The 16,883-nt window shown below is 34.6% G+C and overlaps 1 protein-coding gene across 1 annotated transcript in view; it reads left to right on the top strand.

The window, feature by feature from the left end:
- Nucleotides 1-1,282: 1,282 nt before the first annotated feature.
- The window catches only part of LOC130455102 (B-cell scaffold protein with ankyrin repeats-like), a 79,053-nt gene continuing 63,452 nt past the window's right edge, over nt 1,283-16,883 (top strand). The window contains exon 1 of the mRNA XM_056803148.1: nt 1,283-3,284. Within this exon, the coding sequence (XP_056659126.1) occupies nt 2,969-3,284 (316 nt within the window). The 5' untranslated portion in view covers nt 1,283-2,968. The remainder of the gene's footprint in view (nt 3,285-16,883) is intronic.

The following is a 16,883-nucleotide window of genomic DNA, read 5'->3' as shown; positions in this document are numbered from 1 at the left end:
TCTCTCTCTCTCTCTCTCTCTCTCTCTCTCTCTCTCTCTCTCTCTCTCTCTCTCTCTCTCTCTCTCTCTCTCTGATATACACACACATGAATGTGAGAAAAGAGACTTAAACTCAGGTCTTTTCTATTCTAAGATCAACTCTGTGGCTGATTTTTGACTGCCGCATTCCTCCTGATAAGCATTATCTTTAGGTTTGTTAGGGTTATTTTTAGTAAAATCAAATGTTTAAAGAAAAAAAGTATGAAAATATAATTGTGAATATATTTATAAATATAATCCTTATTTATGTATATGCTTATTATTATAGACATTTATATGAATCTTTAAGCTATAGGAGAATTATTTCATATCAACTATCAGTACAAGAATAACAAGAATACAGAGTCATAAACAATAATACTAGTCAGTTTCCTTTGGAGGAAATAAAATGAGTAAGGAGGTAGATAGATAATCTTCCAATCTTAGTTTACTCTGACATTAAAAATTACAGGATAAATAGAAAAGTTATTTTTTAAAAAAAGATAAACCAATTCCCTTATATTGTTGGTAAAAATGCAATACAATAGTGATTATATCAATATCAATGTCTATATTTTTGTCATTTTTGCCTCCATTCTGACTGTCACCCTTTCTTTTGTAATTCTCCAGGTTTTCCCCATTGGTAACTGTTTAAAAGACTATTGAAAGGACACATTATGTAATCTTTCTCCTTAATGGACAATAAAAAATGAATCATCAAAAGCACCAGCACTTATTCAAAGAGAAGAAAATCTTTCTATATTCTCTGTTGTATAAATGCAATAGGAAGGATTTTGATTTATGATTTCATTACTCTGAACTATGATTGGTTAATCTTATTCTGATAGTGAAATGTTTTCTTAACTAATTTTATGAAAGACATGTTGATAAGAAAAAATTTCAGTTTAATAAGTTTGGGATGGGTACTAATTTTTAGGAGTTAATGAATAATTAATATATTGGTATTGGATATAAAAATATCCAATAGATTTTTATATGGAAGAATTTTCAAAATAAGCTTGGATTTATTGGGTGCTTATGATATATATTGCTATTTGTTTTGTGTTACCAGCATAGAGGTTTCCATTTTAATAAATTTTAAAAATGATTTAATCATATTGCTCAATAGCCATTTGCCTTATGATCAAAACATTTTTAATGACAGTCTTTTGTTCATGTGTTACAATTTCATCCTTTATAATTTCATCACATTGTTTGTGTATGTTGGTGTGCTAATGAGACTGACCACTTGAAAAAAGGCAGTTAGGTCAGTTATTCTTTGGGAGCTGACTACATAGGTTTGGTTCATCTCTGTTAAGACACGAAGTACAAATGCAAGGCTACTAGCTTAATCTGAGAACTCACGAAGGAGCTTTCAGGTCATTGAGGAGGACTATAGGTACCCTGTATTTATGAAAAAAGAAAAGCAATAAATGAATAAAAAAGTATTTATTAAATGCTTACTTTATGTAAATCTTAATTAAAATAAATAAGCTTAAGGAAAACTGAGAATAAATAAAATATCTGTTCTAAATGTTGTGCATCAACTCCATAGCTAGATTCATATAAAAGATAAAAAGTCATTGAAATGGTTTCATCTAGAAAAGAGAAACCTGAAGGGGAATGTAGTGTTGTTCTTTTTTATCTTACATCAAAACTCTGTGATTTTCTTAAGCAATGATAGGATCACAATATAAGAGGTAAAAAGTGGAATATATTCAGGAAAAAATTCTGGGCCAAATCTCATCATTTCCTATTTTGTATCTTAACTGACTAGCTGTGTAAGCCCCTTGAGGATGGGGCCATATATGCCTGTGTGCATATGTGTGTTTGTATGTATACATGTGTATTACTTAAGCATAACAAGAGCATTTTAAAAAGCTTTTTGAATTAAATAATTTTATATAAAGAAATTGTATGTAGGGAGGGTGAATATTGTTGAGTCTGTAAAACAAAAAGAACAAGACTTGTTCTATGGACAAGTGATTAAAGTTGGAGACAAGAAATAGGAAGTATAAAATATAGCAACAGAAGGGTAACCACTTATATAGAGTACCAAGTACTGTGTCTTGTTTTTGTTTTTAAAAATATGCTTATGGCGACTTCCAGAGAAAGAACTGATAACATTTAACTTTTTGTCAAAAGGTGCCTTCTCTAATGGGGGGAGGGGAGGAAAGGAGGGCCACACCTAAGAACTTTAATATAACAAGCAAATTAATTAACTTAATTTAATTTTAAAGAACAAATGTCATTATTTCTTCATAACAAACCTAAGAGATAGTTGCTATCATTATCATTATCCTCATTTTATAGTTGAGGAAACTGATATAAACAGAGGTTAAGAGACTTACCCAGAGTCACACAGCTAGTAAATAAATGACTATATTTGAACTCAGGTCTTCCTGACTTTAGACCCCACACCAGCTTCTCTCTCTAATATAATATAAGCTCATCAAAAGGACAGATAATAATAACATAACTCACAAGGGTTTTTTCACCCCTGGATTGATGACAATTATACACTTTACCTGGGATTATGAATATAGGGAAGGAATATCAACATTTACCCTACAGGGGTTAGATTAGCTTAGTCTGGATACTATGAATGGAATTTACTTAATTTCGGTCAGTGTAGCAGAGAGTTGTATAATTTTAAATATAAATAATTATCATATACAATGTTACAAAATAATTATATACATGATTACATGTTACAATGTTACTTGTTGTATTATAATAATATAATTAAATATAATGATAAAAGGGAATATTTTCTATATAATTTATTCAGTTTCCAAGAAGGATATTATGATGAGCTGTCATCATTTTAATTACTAAATGTTGACTTGTTCATTGACTTTTCACAGAAAACTTAAAGGACCTGCTGATATTGTATGAAGAAGAAGCCGAGGAATGGGCCCTGTACCTGAGAGAAGTCTTCCTCCATGTCATGAAGATGGAGGCGATGCTTTTATACAGCTTGACCAACTCCTCTGCCCAGCACTTAGAAATGCTGGGCTTAACCTCTTACAAATGTAAATTACTGATATTATCGAACATCCTCCTGAAAGGTCTGACCCCTAGGAAATGCCATTTTCTGGACACACTTCTCCATTCACCAGAAAGTGTGGTCATCCTGCTCTGTGGAGTAAAGAGTTCAGATGAGCTCTATGAATTATTAACCATCTCCCCTGGCAGCCAAGAGATCTCTACTGAGCAGGAGCCAGAAGATTATATCTCAGTTATCAGGAGTGTCATACAAAGAGGTACTGTTTGTCTACTCTAATTAATTTTAGATTCAGCTCTCTTTCTTTTAGCCAAAGAATAAATTATGATATTATGTCAAAAAAGAAAAAGAAAAGAAAAAACAAGTTATTAAATTATATGGTACCAGTTGATTCAATCTAATAAAAGTTAAACTCATATCCATTCTGACTAAGTCTTGCCACAAAATTAAAAAAAAGTGTTTCTTATTTTATAACTCTATAAATGATAAATGAAGATGAAAATGAATAATTGCATTACATGGGGAAATGGAAAAGTTACCCAATGACACCAATGTGGACATATGGAGAACTCACCAACCAAATCTGATCTCAAAAATGTAAAGCAAATTAGGAGGAGGTTACCTTCAACTTATGACAGGTTCTGACTCACTTACTGACTACACTGAAAATGGGAGTGATCAACAGTACTGCCATTGCGGTGGGATTTTAGAGCCAGAGTTGCCAAAGGTATAAGTGCAGATAATGGTTTGAAAATTATAGCCTTTATAGATTTTTAATTATATCTTTTGATTTTATATCACTTTCTAAATCATAACATTTCCAAATACAAAGTTCTACTTTTCCCTACCCTTAGAATAAAGAATAAAAAAGAAAAAGTCAAAATGCTATTCAATAAAATTAAATAACAAACCAAGTCAGTTAGTATATACTATCACTTGCATTTCTAGTATGCAATCTCTGTGGAAGGTTATTGGGATTTTGTTGGCAGAAATCTGAGTGCTTTGCCATTTCTTTCTCCAGCTGATTTTACAGATGAGAAAACAGAGGCAAACAGTTAAGGTTCAGTGACTTGCCCAGGTTCACACAGCTAGTAAATGTCTGAGATCAGATTTGAATTTGGGAAGACTCTAGTCCTGGCACTCTATCCATGGTGCCATACAGCTGCCCCCTGAAAGGGAAGAAGGAATATTTCCTTATATATTTTCTGGTTTTAAACTTTAATCATGTTTTGTCCTCTAAACATCTCAACTCAACTCTATGCTTTAAAAATTGATATCACAGATATTTAACCTTTTTTTCTTTTTTTTTTTTGATGTGGGGTTGTAGTCTCATTGTCTTTGAGTTTTCTCCTACCGTAAGTCTTATTAACTAAAGCAAATCTTCTATTTCTCCAATTCAGAATCTTAAAAAGTTGCATAGGGCTCTAAGAGTTTAAGAAACTTGTCCAGGGCCCACAACCAACATGTACCTAATCCAGTGAGTGCTTCTCGACTCTCAGACTATTCATTCTTTGCCATACCACACTGCTTCTCTCCTACATGGGGAACTCTTGCTCCAAAGATGAGATAATTTTAATTGAAAGTCTAAAGTGGGGATTCACTATGTTTGAATTGGCTTATGAGAATGCACCTCCATTACATTTCCCTAAATTATGTTTCAATTTACCAAATGGTGTCCAAAGTTTGAGAAAAAAGAGTGTCATAGACTTACTGATCAAGGATAACACACATTATTGCTGTTGTTCAGTTGTTTCAGTAGTATCCAACACTTCATTGACCCCATTTGGGGTATTCTTGACAAAAGTACTGGAGTGATTTGCCATTTTCTTCTTTAGCTCATTTTACAGATCAGAAAACTGAGGCAAATAGGATGAAGTGACTTGCCCAGGTACACACAGCTAATCAGTGGCCCAATTTGAACTCAGGAAGATGAGTTTTCTTTACTCCAGCCCTGGCAATTTATCCACTCTGATTCCTGACTAATAACATATATTACTTGTGGCATTTTGTAGCATAGTTGGGATGAGAGCCATTCCTTAAAGAGAGATTCATTTGAGTGTCCACAGATAATATAAATCCAAAAATCAGTTTGTGCTTTTCCATCTCAGTTATGAAGGGAATGAGTTAAAGTTAGATGAACAATATTTGAACAAAGATGAAGCTATCATGTTTAACTTCATTTTTTTCTTTCAAATCATTCAAATTATTGAAAGGAAAAAAGGTAAATTTTATTATTAGGGTAGTGTCTTTAATTCTCAAGAAGTTGCACATATACTTTCATGTACTGTGAATTAAAGAAGAAAGTAAGTAACATACTGTTCTCTGAAGTTATCCCAGTCTCCCAGAATTTCACAGAAGGATATTTAAGGCTTTTCATAAGGACTTACTCTGTGTTAGCCACTGTGCAAATCACTTGAGAGGCAAAATGAGGAAAAGAAGATTATCTCTATTCCCAGGAATCTTGCATTCTAATAGGGAAGGCAAAACATCCAAAGCAAGATAGAAAAAACATTGTCTCACCTAAAATCAGGGCAAGACAGCAGCTGTGGGAGAGAAGAAGCAACTAGGTGAGTGATAGGGGAGGGAAGGAAGAAGTGAACAGTATAGCTGGTACTTCTAATGATAAGATGTCCTGGGTAAGAACTCACCAGCGCCAGCTTCAGCATGGAGTGATCCACAGAGGGGCAAGTTAGCTGGTGTAGAGGTGGAGCATACCAGAAAGGCAGCAGGGAGAAACCTTGCTTGAATTTTGTGAAAACTTCTTCTTTTTCTAAATATTGACTAACCCTCTCCTTAATAATATGCTCTTGAATTTGGTCAGGAAATTGAAGGCTAACTCACAGATTCTATGTTCCATGTTTAAAAATAATCAGATAGCATGCACTTTTCTCTATTCAGATAGCCCTTTTCCTATTCTTTGAGACCTTTCAGAGGGCATTGTCAGTGGCTCACCAGTCACAAATCCTTTTGGTTATAGCTGGATCTGCTGAGTAGAGCTCCTCAAGGGCAGTAAAGTGCTCTTTTATTATCTTTTTACTTACTATGAATCTCCATTCCCTATTGACTACCATTATTCTGCCCTTTCCAGTCTAAGGGTCAGTCTTCTTGTTAAAGAGAACAGAAGTAAAATAAAAATTAATTCCAGCCTGAGGATCAGTTCCAAGCCTTCTTTGATCATTCTCTTTTTCTCAGTAAAACAAAAAAAAAATCCCAAACCACAAATGTTGTTTAGTTATCCTAGCTTTTCACAGCCTCAGATAATTCTGAGCTCTTATACTCTATGACACAATCTTGTGACAGGGCATTCTTCTGTTTCCACATTTATCCTCTATTTCCTAAATTGTTTTACATGACTTTTAAACATCAAATTTAAAAAAAATATGGTGAGTACCTCATATATCCACACTGGTATCATCAGACAACTTGTCCATTTCCCCATTCAGCATAATTATTACTTTTGGTCTCCAGCAGTTCACTCTTGAGAGCAGTTTATCCCTCTCAAACCAGTTTTCCAAGAAAGAATTTTAGACCTTGGAATCCCATACCATAGGCAATGAGAACTATGAGATCCAATTCTGGGTTGATGATCATCAACCAAACACCATACACCAAACAGAATAGTTTTAGATTCTACAGGGGCAGCATATTTTAATATGTAAATATGACAACTGATTCTTGGTTTTTATACAGCTCAAAACAAGTAAGTCATACCAGCAATCTCTTCATAGAATATATACTTACTTTCTCTTTTTTTCCTGTGATATTTGCATTGTGTCCTTGTTCTTCTGCTTCTCCATTTGAGCCTCTAAATGTGAGCATTCTTGTGCTCTCGTGTTTCTTTTTTTATATATTTTTATTATATTCTTCTCATCTACTTCCAAGACTCCAGTTCAATTAATCAGCCAAGAAGCAATCTTTCCTTAAGATATATATAATTATATGACAGGGCTTGTATTTGGTGCTGAAGATACAAGAAAAAAGTGAAAGAATTTCTGCCTTCAAAGTGCTTCTATTGAAGTGGAAGAGACAGGTTGAGTAGATTTTGCAAGGGACTAGCTGCTGCGGGATAGAATCCTAAATTTAAGTGGTAGAGGGCCTTTGAGATCAACTACTCTAAAATCCCACTTTGAGGGATACTAGAGTTTCTAAATAGAGGTAACTAGGTGACTCACTGGATAGACCACTGGATCTCAAGTCAAGAAGACCTGAGAGCAAATCTGGCCTCAAGAGACTGGTTGTAAGTCCCTGGAAAGTCATTTAGTCTCTGCTTACCTTAACCCAAGAAGAAAGGAAATAGCAAACCATTTAAGTGTCTTTGCCAAGTAAACACCATTAAAAAGCATGCCAATGCTTAAACCAATGGGCTCATGAAGCATTAGACAAAATGGAACAACTGATAAACAATGACAAAGGATTCTAAGTGACAAAGATGAAGAGGCTTAAGGATTGGGAAACAGCTTGTACAAAGGTACAAAAGATAAATGGTAAGAAGGACAATTTGACTGGCCTGTAGAGTCCATGAAGAACATCCATTACATGACAAATGGCTTCGTTTTAAAAGGTATTTGATCCTAGAGGTAACAGGGAGCCCTGGATTTTATTATTTAGAAGGGTAACATGGCTAGACCTGTATTTTAGGAAAACTCATTTCTTCTTCTATGGCTTCCTAATTTCCTGAGATCCAGACTGACATTTCTCTAGAGCTGCTGTCCTCAATTTCCAATTGAATGAACATCCTGATGGCCCCTAGAATGCAATATGTGAAAAAGCTGAAATACTTCTATTCCATTTCTTCTACTCCCTAACTTCTCTCCCTCTTGACTTTCCTATTTATTTCAGTACTGCAAAACACTTTGTTGAGAAACTCAAGGTCATCCTTCATTAGTAGGTTTCCCTTCTACCTTTTGACACTGAATTTCAAAAAGTTCCCTTTTTTCTTCCTTCAAAACCTGTTCTAGTTTTTCATGATCACTTGCTACCTTTTACCTTTGAGATTTTTAGTAGTCTTTTAACTCTTCTAGAGAGGCAGTGTTGGATTTTACAAATATATGTGTGTAGGTGTAACACATACAACTTTGTTTTCATGATCCAAAAATTATATGACATATACTTGTTGTTAACTATAAACTAGTACAAGACTGCTTGCCAGGAATATGAAAGTGTCAGTCAATCTGATTCTTTTCCTTCAGGTGCTGGTGTACACACACAAGCATTCACATACACACACACATTTATTTATATGTGTGTGTGTCTGCGTGTGCAACTGGTGGTGCAGTGGATAGAGCACTGGACTAGGAAGAAGAATCATCTTCATGAGTTCAAATCCAGCCTCAGACACTTAATAGCTATATAAACCTGGGCAAGTCATTTAAATCTTGCTTGCCTCAGTTTCCTTATATGTAAAATTAGCTAGAGAAAGAAATGACAAACTACTCTATTATTTCTAGTATTGGGGCCAAGAAAGCCCCAAATGGGTTCACAAAGAGTCAAATATGACTGAAACAACTCAACAAAAATCTATATGTATGTATGAATGTATGTATAAATACATGTACATATATACACATTACATAGATGCATATTTTCACCTTGGTCTAATATAAATTCTTTTAAAGCAAGGACTGTTATCTTTTTCTCCATGACAGAGTCCTTAAAACTAGTGTGTTTAAAAATGCTGATTGATTGATGTATTGAAGTGAGGAAAACCTGGATTTGAATCTCATTTTATTTCTCTCCTGTGTGGCCATGGATAAGTCATTAACCACTGTAATCTTGTAAAGTGGGAATAATAATCTGTGCCAATTCCTTAGAGCTGCCATGAAGCTCAAGTGAAATAATGCATGTATAGCACTTTATAAAACATTGAGTACCATACACATGTCAGTTGTTATTACTGTTTGAATGAATTGAATGAACACTTGATATGCATCTTACAAACTGCTCCTGTGCTTGTTACACCATTGTCCTGAACAGGAATATTTGTTACTTTTTCACTGCCTATTGAGTGAAATCCAGAGTCTTAGCAGATCCTAAACTGTCTTTTTTTAGTCTTATCTGCCATTTATCTGCACCTCATAACTTCTGTACTCTACCCAAAAGATTCTACTTGTAATTCTCTGATTATGATCTTCCCTTGGTCTAGAAAGCCCTCCCCAGATACCCACCTTTTGAAAACCTCCCCATCCTTTAGGTGTCAGTCCAAATCACTACCTTCCAATCAGTCCTCTGATTGTTCCAGTTGTAGATGCTCCTTCTGTAATTGGAAGTCCTAAAGTATTCAGTTTCTATTACATATATGGAATTTTATTTTACACTGTCTTATTTGTCAGTTTAAAAGGAGCCAAAATAATGCAGCATAAACACTAATGTACTTGAAGGAAAGATAATCTAATATCCTTCTAATAGCTTCAGTTCTGATACCAGCTTTGCTATTCACAGTGACCAATTGCTTAACCTTTCTGGGTCACCTTCTTTTCATTTGTAAAATGATGGTGGTTGGGCTAGGTGGTCTCCAAGACACAAATTTATAGAATGATTTCTTATCACATCAATTAGATTATGATACCTTTGAGGGCAAGAACCTAATGTTTATGCTTATTTCTTTTGCCTACATGAAACTTAGCATTGTGCTTTGTCTATGAAGCACATTCAAATAGTTCTTGAATTAATAGATCCATGACAGAAAACCCTCTCATCTATAGTTTTAAGTGGGATTAGGAGGAAATGAATGTCCAAGAGCATTACAGATTAGGAGACTATCAGAAATAAGAGGAAGAAATGATCCCAAATTTTACTGCATATATTTGGAACTTTAATCCACATCCATGATGCACACCTTGGATCCTTCAGTGATCCCGAGAATTGTTTATCTCTTTATTTTTGTCTCTAAATTTAATTTTCTTTTCATTACTACAAAGCATTCCATTAAGGAAATCATTATATTTTACCTGAGGATTGGTAGACACTTTAGCAAATTTTAAGAACAACAATATGTCTTAGTGATACCATTTATTGCAAAGAGAATAGGCTTAGACAGTTCAAAAGAAGAAAGAATCCTCTGAAACATTAGAGATTTAATCACTTATTTTCCTTAAAGGAAGCTTTTAATGATCTTTATTGGAAAAATGGGTAATTGACAACCTGTTATCTGGAAATACTTATCTTTTATATCTTACTACTGGTTTTTCCCAACACTATTTCTACCAGATGACAATTAACAAAGAAAGTTCAGGGGTAGATTTAAAAAAAAAAATTCAGATTCTTCTATAATTTATGGGTTGCCATGGAATTTTTGTATTTTTTTAAATTATCACACATTTGAGTACCTGTCACATGAATTAATAGGTGTGCTGGAAATTGGAGTTGAATCAAAAAGATTAATTCCCTATCATTTTTAAAATTTTATATTTTCTAAAATGCAAAGGAATTAGCATTTATAAAATAGCTACTCTTGTGCCAGGCATTATGTCAAGTACTTTTAAAAATTTTCCCTCTCAATCCTCACAAAATTCCTAAGCTGTTATTATTCCCATCTTACAAATGAAGAAACTAAGGCTGACTTACCCAGAGTCACATAGCTAGTAAATATCTGAGGTGAGATTTGATCCCGTCTTCCTGACTCCAAGTTCATTCCTTTATCCACAAGGCACCTACTTCACTAAACATGAAGAAAACTGCATCTAGAGACACAGGATATGTACACTCATGCTTATACATATTCTATTCATTTATACACATGCAAAATATACATGCAAATGTATACATGTACATATGCACACATTCCTGTGTTATTTACCTATCTATATGAATATACCCAAGTTCTATTATACACGTGCATATGTATATTATATTATGTGTTTATATATATATATATACACAGAACTATAACTTAAAATGTATATATATATTTGCATATACATGTATATGCATAGATACAGATCTCTCTTTTTTGTAAAAAAAAAAAAGGATGTGTTTATGCATGTGTATGTGAGCGTGCACATCTGTGTCTGGGTTACCATTTTCCAAAGGTCTCAACTTCTGACTTGACAACCAACACCCTTGTTTCCTTTCCCAATTATTTAAAGTTTTATGTATTCCTTTACTATTCCTGTGAGCACAGAGTTGTTGAATGTGACTGGGAAATGATCAATGGACCAAATAATACTGGACGTTTCAACAGGTGGCATGATTATTTCAGCTATTTTAGAGATTCTTTGAATTATTACTTGGTCATTCCTGTTACTGCATAATTACTTGTTAATTTAACTTAAATTCCCAAAGTAACCATGTCTTAGCTACAAACATAGCATTAATAAATTCTTTTACTCACTTATTCAAAAAAGGCCAGGGGAAGGGGACAAAATGATATTTTCACATGAAGCACTGGCTATGCTTAGTCTTTATTTTTTTAAGTTAGTGTTTCCTTTCTTTTATGAATGATCTTTGCATAAAAAGGAACTTCTTTCCCCTTCAGAAATAGCATTTCCCACTTGGACACTGAAGGGGAAATTCCATGCTATAGAAAAATTCATTATCGAATCCAATGTTTTCCTTAGATGCTTTTTCCTTTCCTTCCTCCCTTTATGCATCTCAAAACAGAAGTAGGCTTCCTAGAGCCTACAGAATTCATAGAGAAGTAAAACAATTGAAGTCAATGCTCAATAATGCATGCATAGTTTTCTTTTCATGTGCTCTCTTTCGTCTCTGGACAGCTGCTCACATTCCCTTCCTTCCATCCTTAGGTTTTAGACTTCTGCCTGTCACAGGAAACAAAAATTCTTTTGAGTTTAAAAAAAGAGACAGAGTGATCTCAGATATCAAGGTTTTATTGCTGGCATCTGGCATCTGATAGTTCCAGACTTCTTGCTTTGTCTTACCCATTACTTCCTGTGATTTCTTAGTCTTTGCCTATCTTCCCAAATTCTTTTTTCATTCATTTTTTGTTATATTTTTCCAATTATGTGTAGATACAATTTTTAACAAATATTTTCTGACATTTTGTGATCCATGTTCTTTCTTCCTCTCTTCCCCCCCCCCCCTCTCCGTCAGGTAATATGATATAGGTTATTCATGTGCTATCATGAAATACTTATTCCTATAGTCATTGTGGTTGTGAAAGAAGGCATATATAGCTTATATAAGAAAAAAATTCATGAAGGAAATAATGTGAAGAATGACATTCTTCAATCTGCATTGATTCCATCAGTTCCTTCTATGGTGGTGCCTAGTCTTTTTCAGCAAAAAACCCTTGAAGTTGTCATTAATCCTTGCATTGCTGATAAGTGGTAAGTCATTCCCAATTGATCATCATTCTTTATTGTTACTGTGTAAAATGTTCTCCTGGTTCTGCTCACTTCACTTTGCATCACTTCATATAAGTCTTTTCATGTTTTTTTGGTGATCATCTTATTTGTCATTTTTCATGGCACAATAATACTATTCCATTACAATAATGTATCACAACTTGCTTAGCCATTCCTCAATTGATGGGTATCTCTTCAGTTTCTAGTTCTTTGCCACCACAAAATAAGCTGCTAGAAATATCTTTGTACAAATAGGTCCTTTCCAGAATAATGAACTGGAGGAATTCCATGTGAACTGGAACAATCTTCAGGAATTGATGTAGAGTGAAAGAAGCAGAACCAGGAGAACATTGTACACAGAGATGGATACCCTGTGGTACAATCGAATGTAATGGACTTTTCCAGTGACCCTGAACAACTTGGAGTGACCTAAGAGAGAAACCACTATCCACATTCAGAGGAAAACCTGTGGGAGTAGAAACACAGAAGAAAAACAACTGCTTGATCACATGGTTCAATGGGGACATGATTGGGGATGTAAACTCTAAGCAATCACCCTAGTGTAAACATCAATAATATGGAAATAGGTTTTGATCAATACACATGTAAAATCAAGCAGAATTACATGTCAGCTACAGGAGGGAGTTGGGGAAGGGTAGGGAAAGAACATGAATCTTGTAACCATGGAAAATATTCTAAATTAACTAATTAAATAAAATTTAAAAGAACAAATAGGTACTTTCCCTCTATCACTGATCTCTTTTGGGATACTGATCTAGTAATCTTCCCAGATTCTCAATCATCAACCCCTTGGTGTTTGTAGATTTCTGATGTGCATCAGCTTGCCAGTATTTCTGCCAACAACCTACTGTGGCATCTAGCATCATTGGATGCTTTCACATGGTTCTTTGCTTTACTGCTTCACCTGTTCCCTCATCCTATGTATACTGCCAGTCTGCTGATTATTAGAAACTCATTACTGGGTATACCTAGATTAGAATTAGTACATTGGAAAGTACATGGAATCTGATGTCAAAGGTCATGTGTTCAGCTTCTGATTCTGCTACTTGTTACCTATGTAAATTTGGACAAGTCATTAACTTCTGTGCACCTCTGTTTCCTCATCTGTAATATGAAACATCTATGCTAGATAACTCCTGAGATCCCTTCCAATTTTAGATATATGATAATCATTTTCCCTAAAGGAGCAAACATCAAATAAAATAAGCATTTTCATAGGCATTGATAGAACAGGAGAATATTATATGTAGTGTGCAGATATCGATAAAGTTCTGTTTTTAAGTATTTAAATATTCCACCTGTAGTTTCAAAGCTATCCCACTTATCTCTTTCCTTTTGTCTTTTTTTATTTTTTTAAAAATCCTTCAATCATCTTTTTTTTTCTTTTGGTTGGTTGTTTTTTTTTTGGTGTGTGTGTGTGTGTGTGTGTGTGTGTGTGTGTGTGTGTGTGTGAGGGGGAGGGTAAGGGGGAAAAGATGGAGGAAGTAGTTTTTCATGCCTATCCCCTTTTACCCTCTCTCCCATCCTTTATTGGGCAAAGAGGAAAAAAGAAAATAAACACCTTTTCATAAATATGCATAATCAAGCAAAATAAATTCCTTTTGTTAGATATGTTCTAAAAGCCATGTCTGCTCCTACACTATAGTATGAATATTTCAAAATCCCTTGTTCTTTTTATTCTCCTCCTCCTGGCTTTTTTTCCCATACCAAAGACCTACAAATTCTCAACATTTCTGTATTTTCTCACTGGCACAGATTGGGAAACTCTGTGGCATAGTAGATATAGCATTAGCCACATTTTTTAATTCAGGAAGCTTCATAATGTAGAGAATAGCACCAAACTTGAGAGACAAATCCATTTTCATAACCCAATTCTTAATGGACTTTTAATTTAAGTAACAATTAAGCCACTCAAAATATAAGTTTATAATGATAATTCTACACATTATAGCACAAAAGGTGGCACCATAATTTTCTTAATTTGAGAATTGATTAGCATTTAATAAATCACCAACTGCCAGCTTTCAAGTAGAGGAATTGAATATAGGCATGGCTTTTCTCTTCTGAAGAAACTAATAGTTTATTATAACTTCAGAACTCCAATTAAAATGATGAATTGGCTAAAAAGCATATTACTCAAAGAGTCTCTATTATAAATTCAAGTCCAAGTATCTAATCATACACTGGGGCATTTCGAAAGTAAATTTCTATGTTCCTCACAACCCTTAGTACTGCATGTTCAATCAAGTAGATCGATTTGTTCTTTGGGTCTATGGTTATTGTGAAAAGGAAGTCATATATTTTATGTGAACCCTGATAGACCACAAAAGTCAGGTTTCTAATGAAAAAATTCTATGCATAGGCATGTGTGCACAGGTACATGTTTGTTGCTCAGTTGTTTTAGTCATGCCCAATTCTTCATCATGTCATTTGGGATTTTTTGGGAAGAGATACCAGAGTGGTATTTTCATCTCCAGTATATTTTATAGATGAGGAAAGTGAGGCAAATATGATTTGCCCCAGGTCACTAGCTAATAAGTGTCTAATGCCATCAGGAAGATGGGTCTTTCTGAATCCAAGCCCAGGACTCTACTGAACCACTTAGCTGCTCAGACGTGCACATTTACCCTGCTGCATTTGTGTTTTCTCATTTTTTCTTCTTCATTCTTTAGAAATTCTTTAATACTCAAAGCATCAGTACTCGCTGGTATTCTTAATCCAGAGGGATTGCTAAACCAGATAACAGCCCCTATTTAATTTAGTCATTGAAAAATAACTATGCCAAAAGTTCATTATTATCCTATGGAGACCCTGGTGATGAGTCTGCCTGAATTTAATTATACTGATCCTCAGAAAATAGATATACAGGCTGTCATGTAACCTTTACTGATCAATTAACAAGAAATTATCTGCTGTGTGAGAGGCACAGCACGAGGAGGTGGGACACACACAAAAAAAGGATAGGATGGTTCATGCCCTCAGAGAGCTTCCATTCAACTGGGTGAGGTGACATGTACAAATAGACATCTAAATAAAGTCCAAAGAAGTTGATTAGTCAGGCATAACGAGCCAGAGGGAAGAGGGAAAGCCTCACAATGGAGTTGAAATCTGAGCTGAGCTTGGAAGGTAACTAGGATATATCTACGAGGTGTTGGTGAGAAGGAGCAGCATTCCATACCTGTGCTAGAGCATGAGAATGGGAGGGGAGAAAGACATCATACCATACCTGTGTAAGAGCAAGTGCATGAATGAATGACAGTGCATAGCACACTTGGAAGAGTAGGTTGTAGGGAGGTTTTGAAATGATCCCAGAACAAAGATCTTTAACCTTTCTTCTGATATAATAATAAATATAGAAATTATACAATATATAAAAATATATAAAAAATAAAATATATTAAATAATAAATAAATAAATAAATAAAATACATATATATGCTATTATATATATACATATATATATATATATGTCATTTAAGTTTAGGTGGCACTTCACAAATATTCAAGAGTTCATATACAGTTGAGGTTTTTAACCTTTCTTCTGGGTAACAATAATAATGAGCTTTTATATAGCATTTTAAAGTTAACATAGCACTTCACAAATATTATATCCTTGAATCCTTCCAACTCTGTAAGGTAGGTACTATTATTCCCATTTTATAGATAAGGAAACAGAGGAAGATAGCAATTAAGTGACTTGCCCAGGGCCACATAGCTACCAAGGGTCTGAGTGAGATCTAGGACTCAGATCTGCCTGAGTCCAAACCCAATAATCTTTACCACTTAGCTGGATATTACTAAGAACGTATATTACTGCTAGACATTACTGAAACTCTTTGCAATACAGAAGCCTATGGTGAATGAAGCCTATGGACTCATTCTCAGAATAATGTATCATTTTAAATGCATAACATTAAGGAGAAGTTGGGTGACTCGGTGAAGTGAGATCCAGACCTAGAGATGTGAGGTCCTGGGTTCAAATCTGGTCTCTGTTTGACCCTGGACAAGTCATCTCACCCCCATTGCCTAGCCCTTCCCAGACGTCTGCCTTGGAACCAATACACATTATTGATTCTAAGATGGAAGGTAATGAATTTTTTAATGTATACTATTAAATCCATGTGATTACAAAGGAAATAAATAAATTGAAATAAAGGTTTCACAATGTTAAAGAGAAAACAAGTTGATGGAATCCCTATTAAGAACCATTCACCTATCGAGCAAGAGAAAAACATGGTGGAACCCGTGTTTGGGGAGCGTGGTTTTGCAGTTTTATGGAGGATAGATTGTGAAGGAAAGATACTTGAGGCAATAGTTCATGGGAGAGGTGATAAGGGTCTGACTGAAGAGGGGAGGCCACATACATGAAGAAAAGAGGATTGATATAAAAGATTCTGAAGTAGCATAGGTAAGACTTGCCAGCTAACTGACTACATAGAATTAGGAAGAGTAAGGAGTTAGTTATGATTCCAGAGTTGCCATCTTGGAAGCCTGGAAGAGACATCCTTTAAAGAGGCATTATTTAGCACATTATA

This window comes from Monodelphis domestica, chromosome 6, assembly GCF_027887165.1.
Source record: "Monodelphis domestica isolate mMonDom1 chromosome 6, mMonDom1.pri, whole genome shotgun sequence".
Taxonomy (NCBI): Eukaryota; Metazoa; Chordata; class Mammalia; order Didelphimorphia; family Didelphidae; genus Monodelphis; species Monodelphis domestica.
Note: the sequence above shows the minus strand (reverse complement) of the source record. Positions and strands in the feature narration are given on the sequence as shown.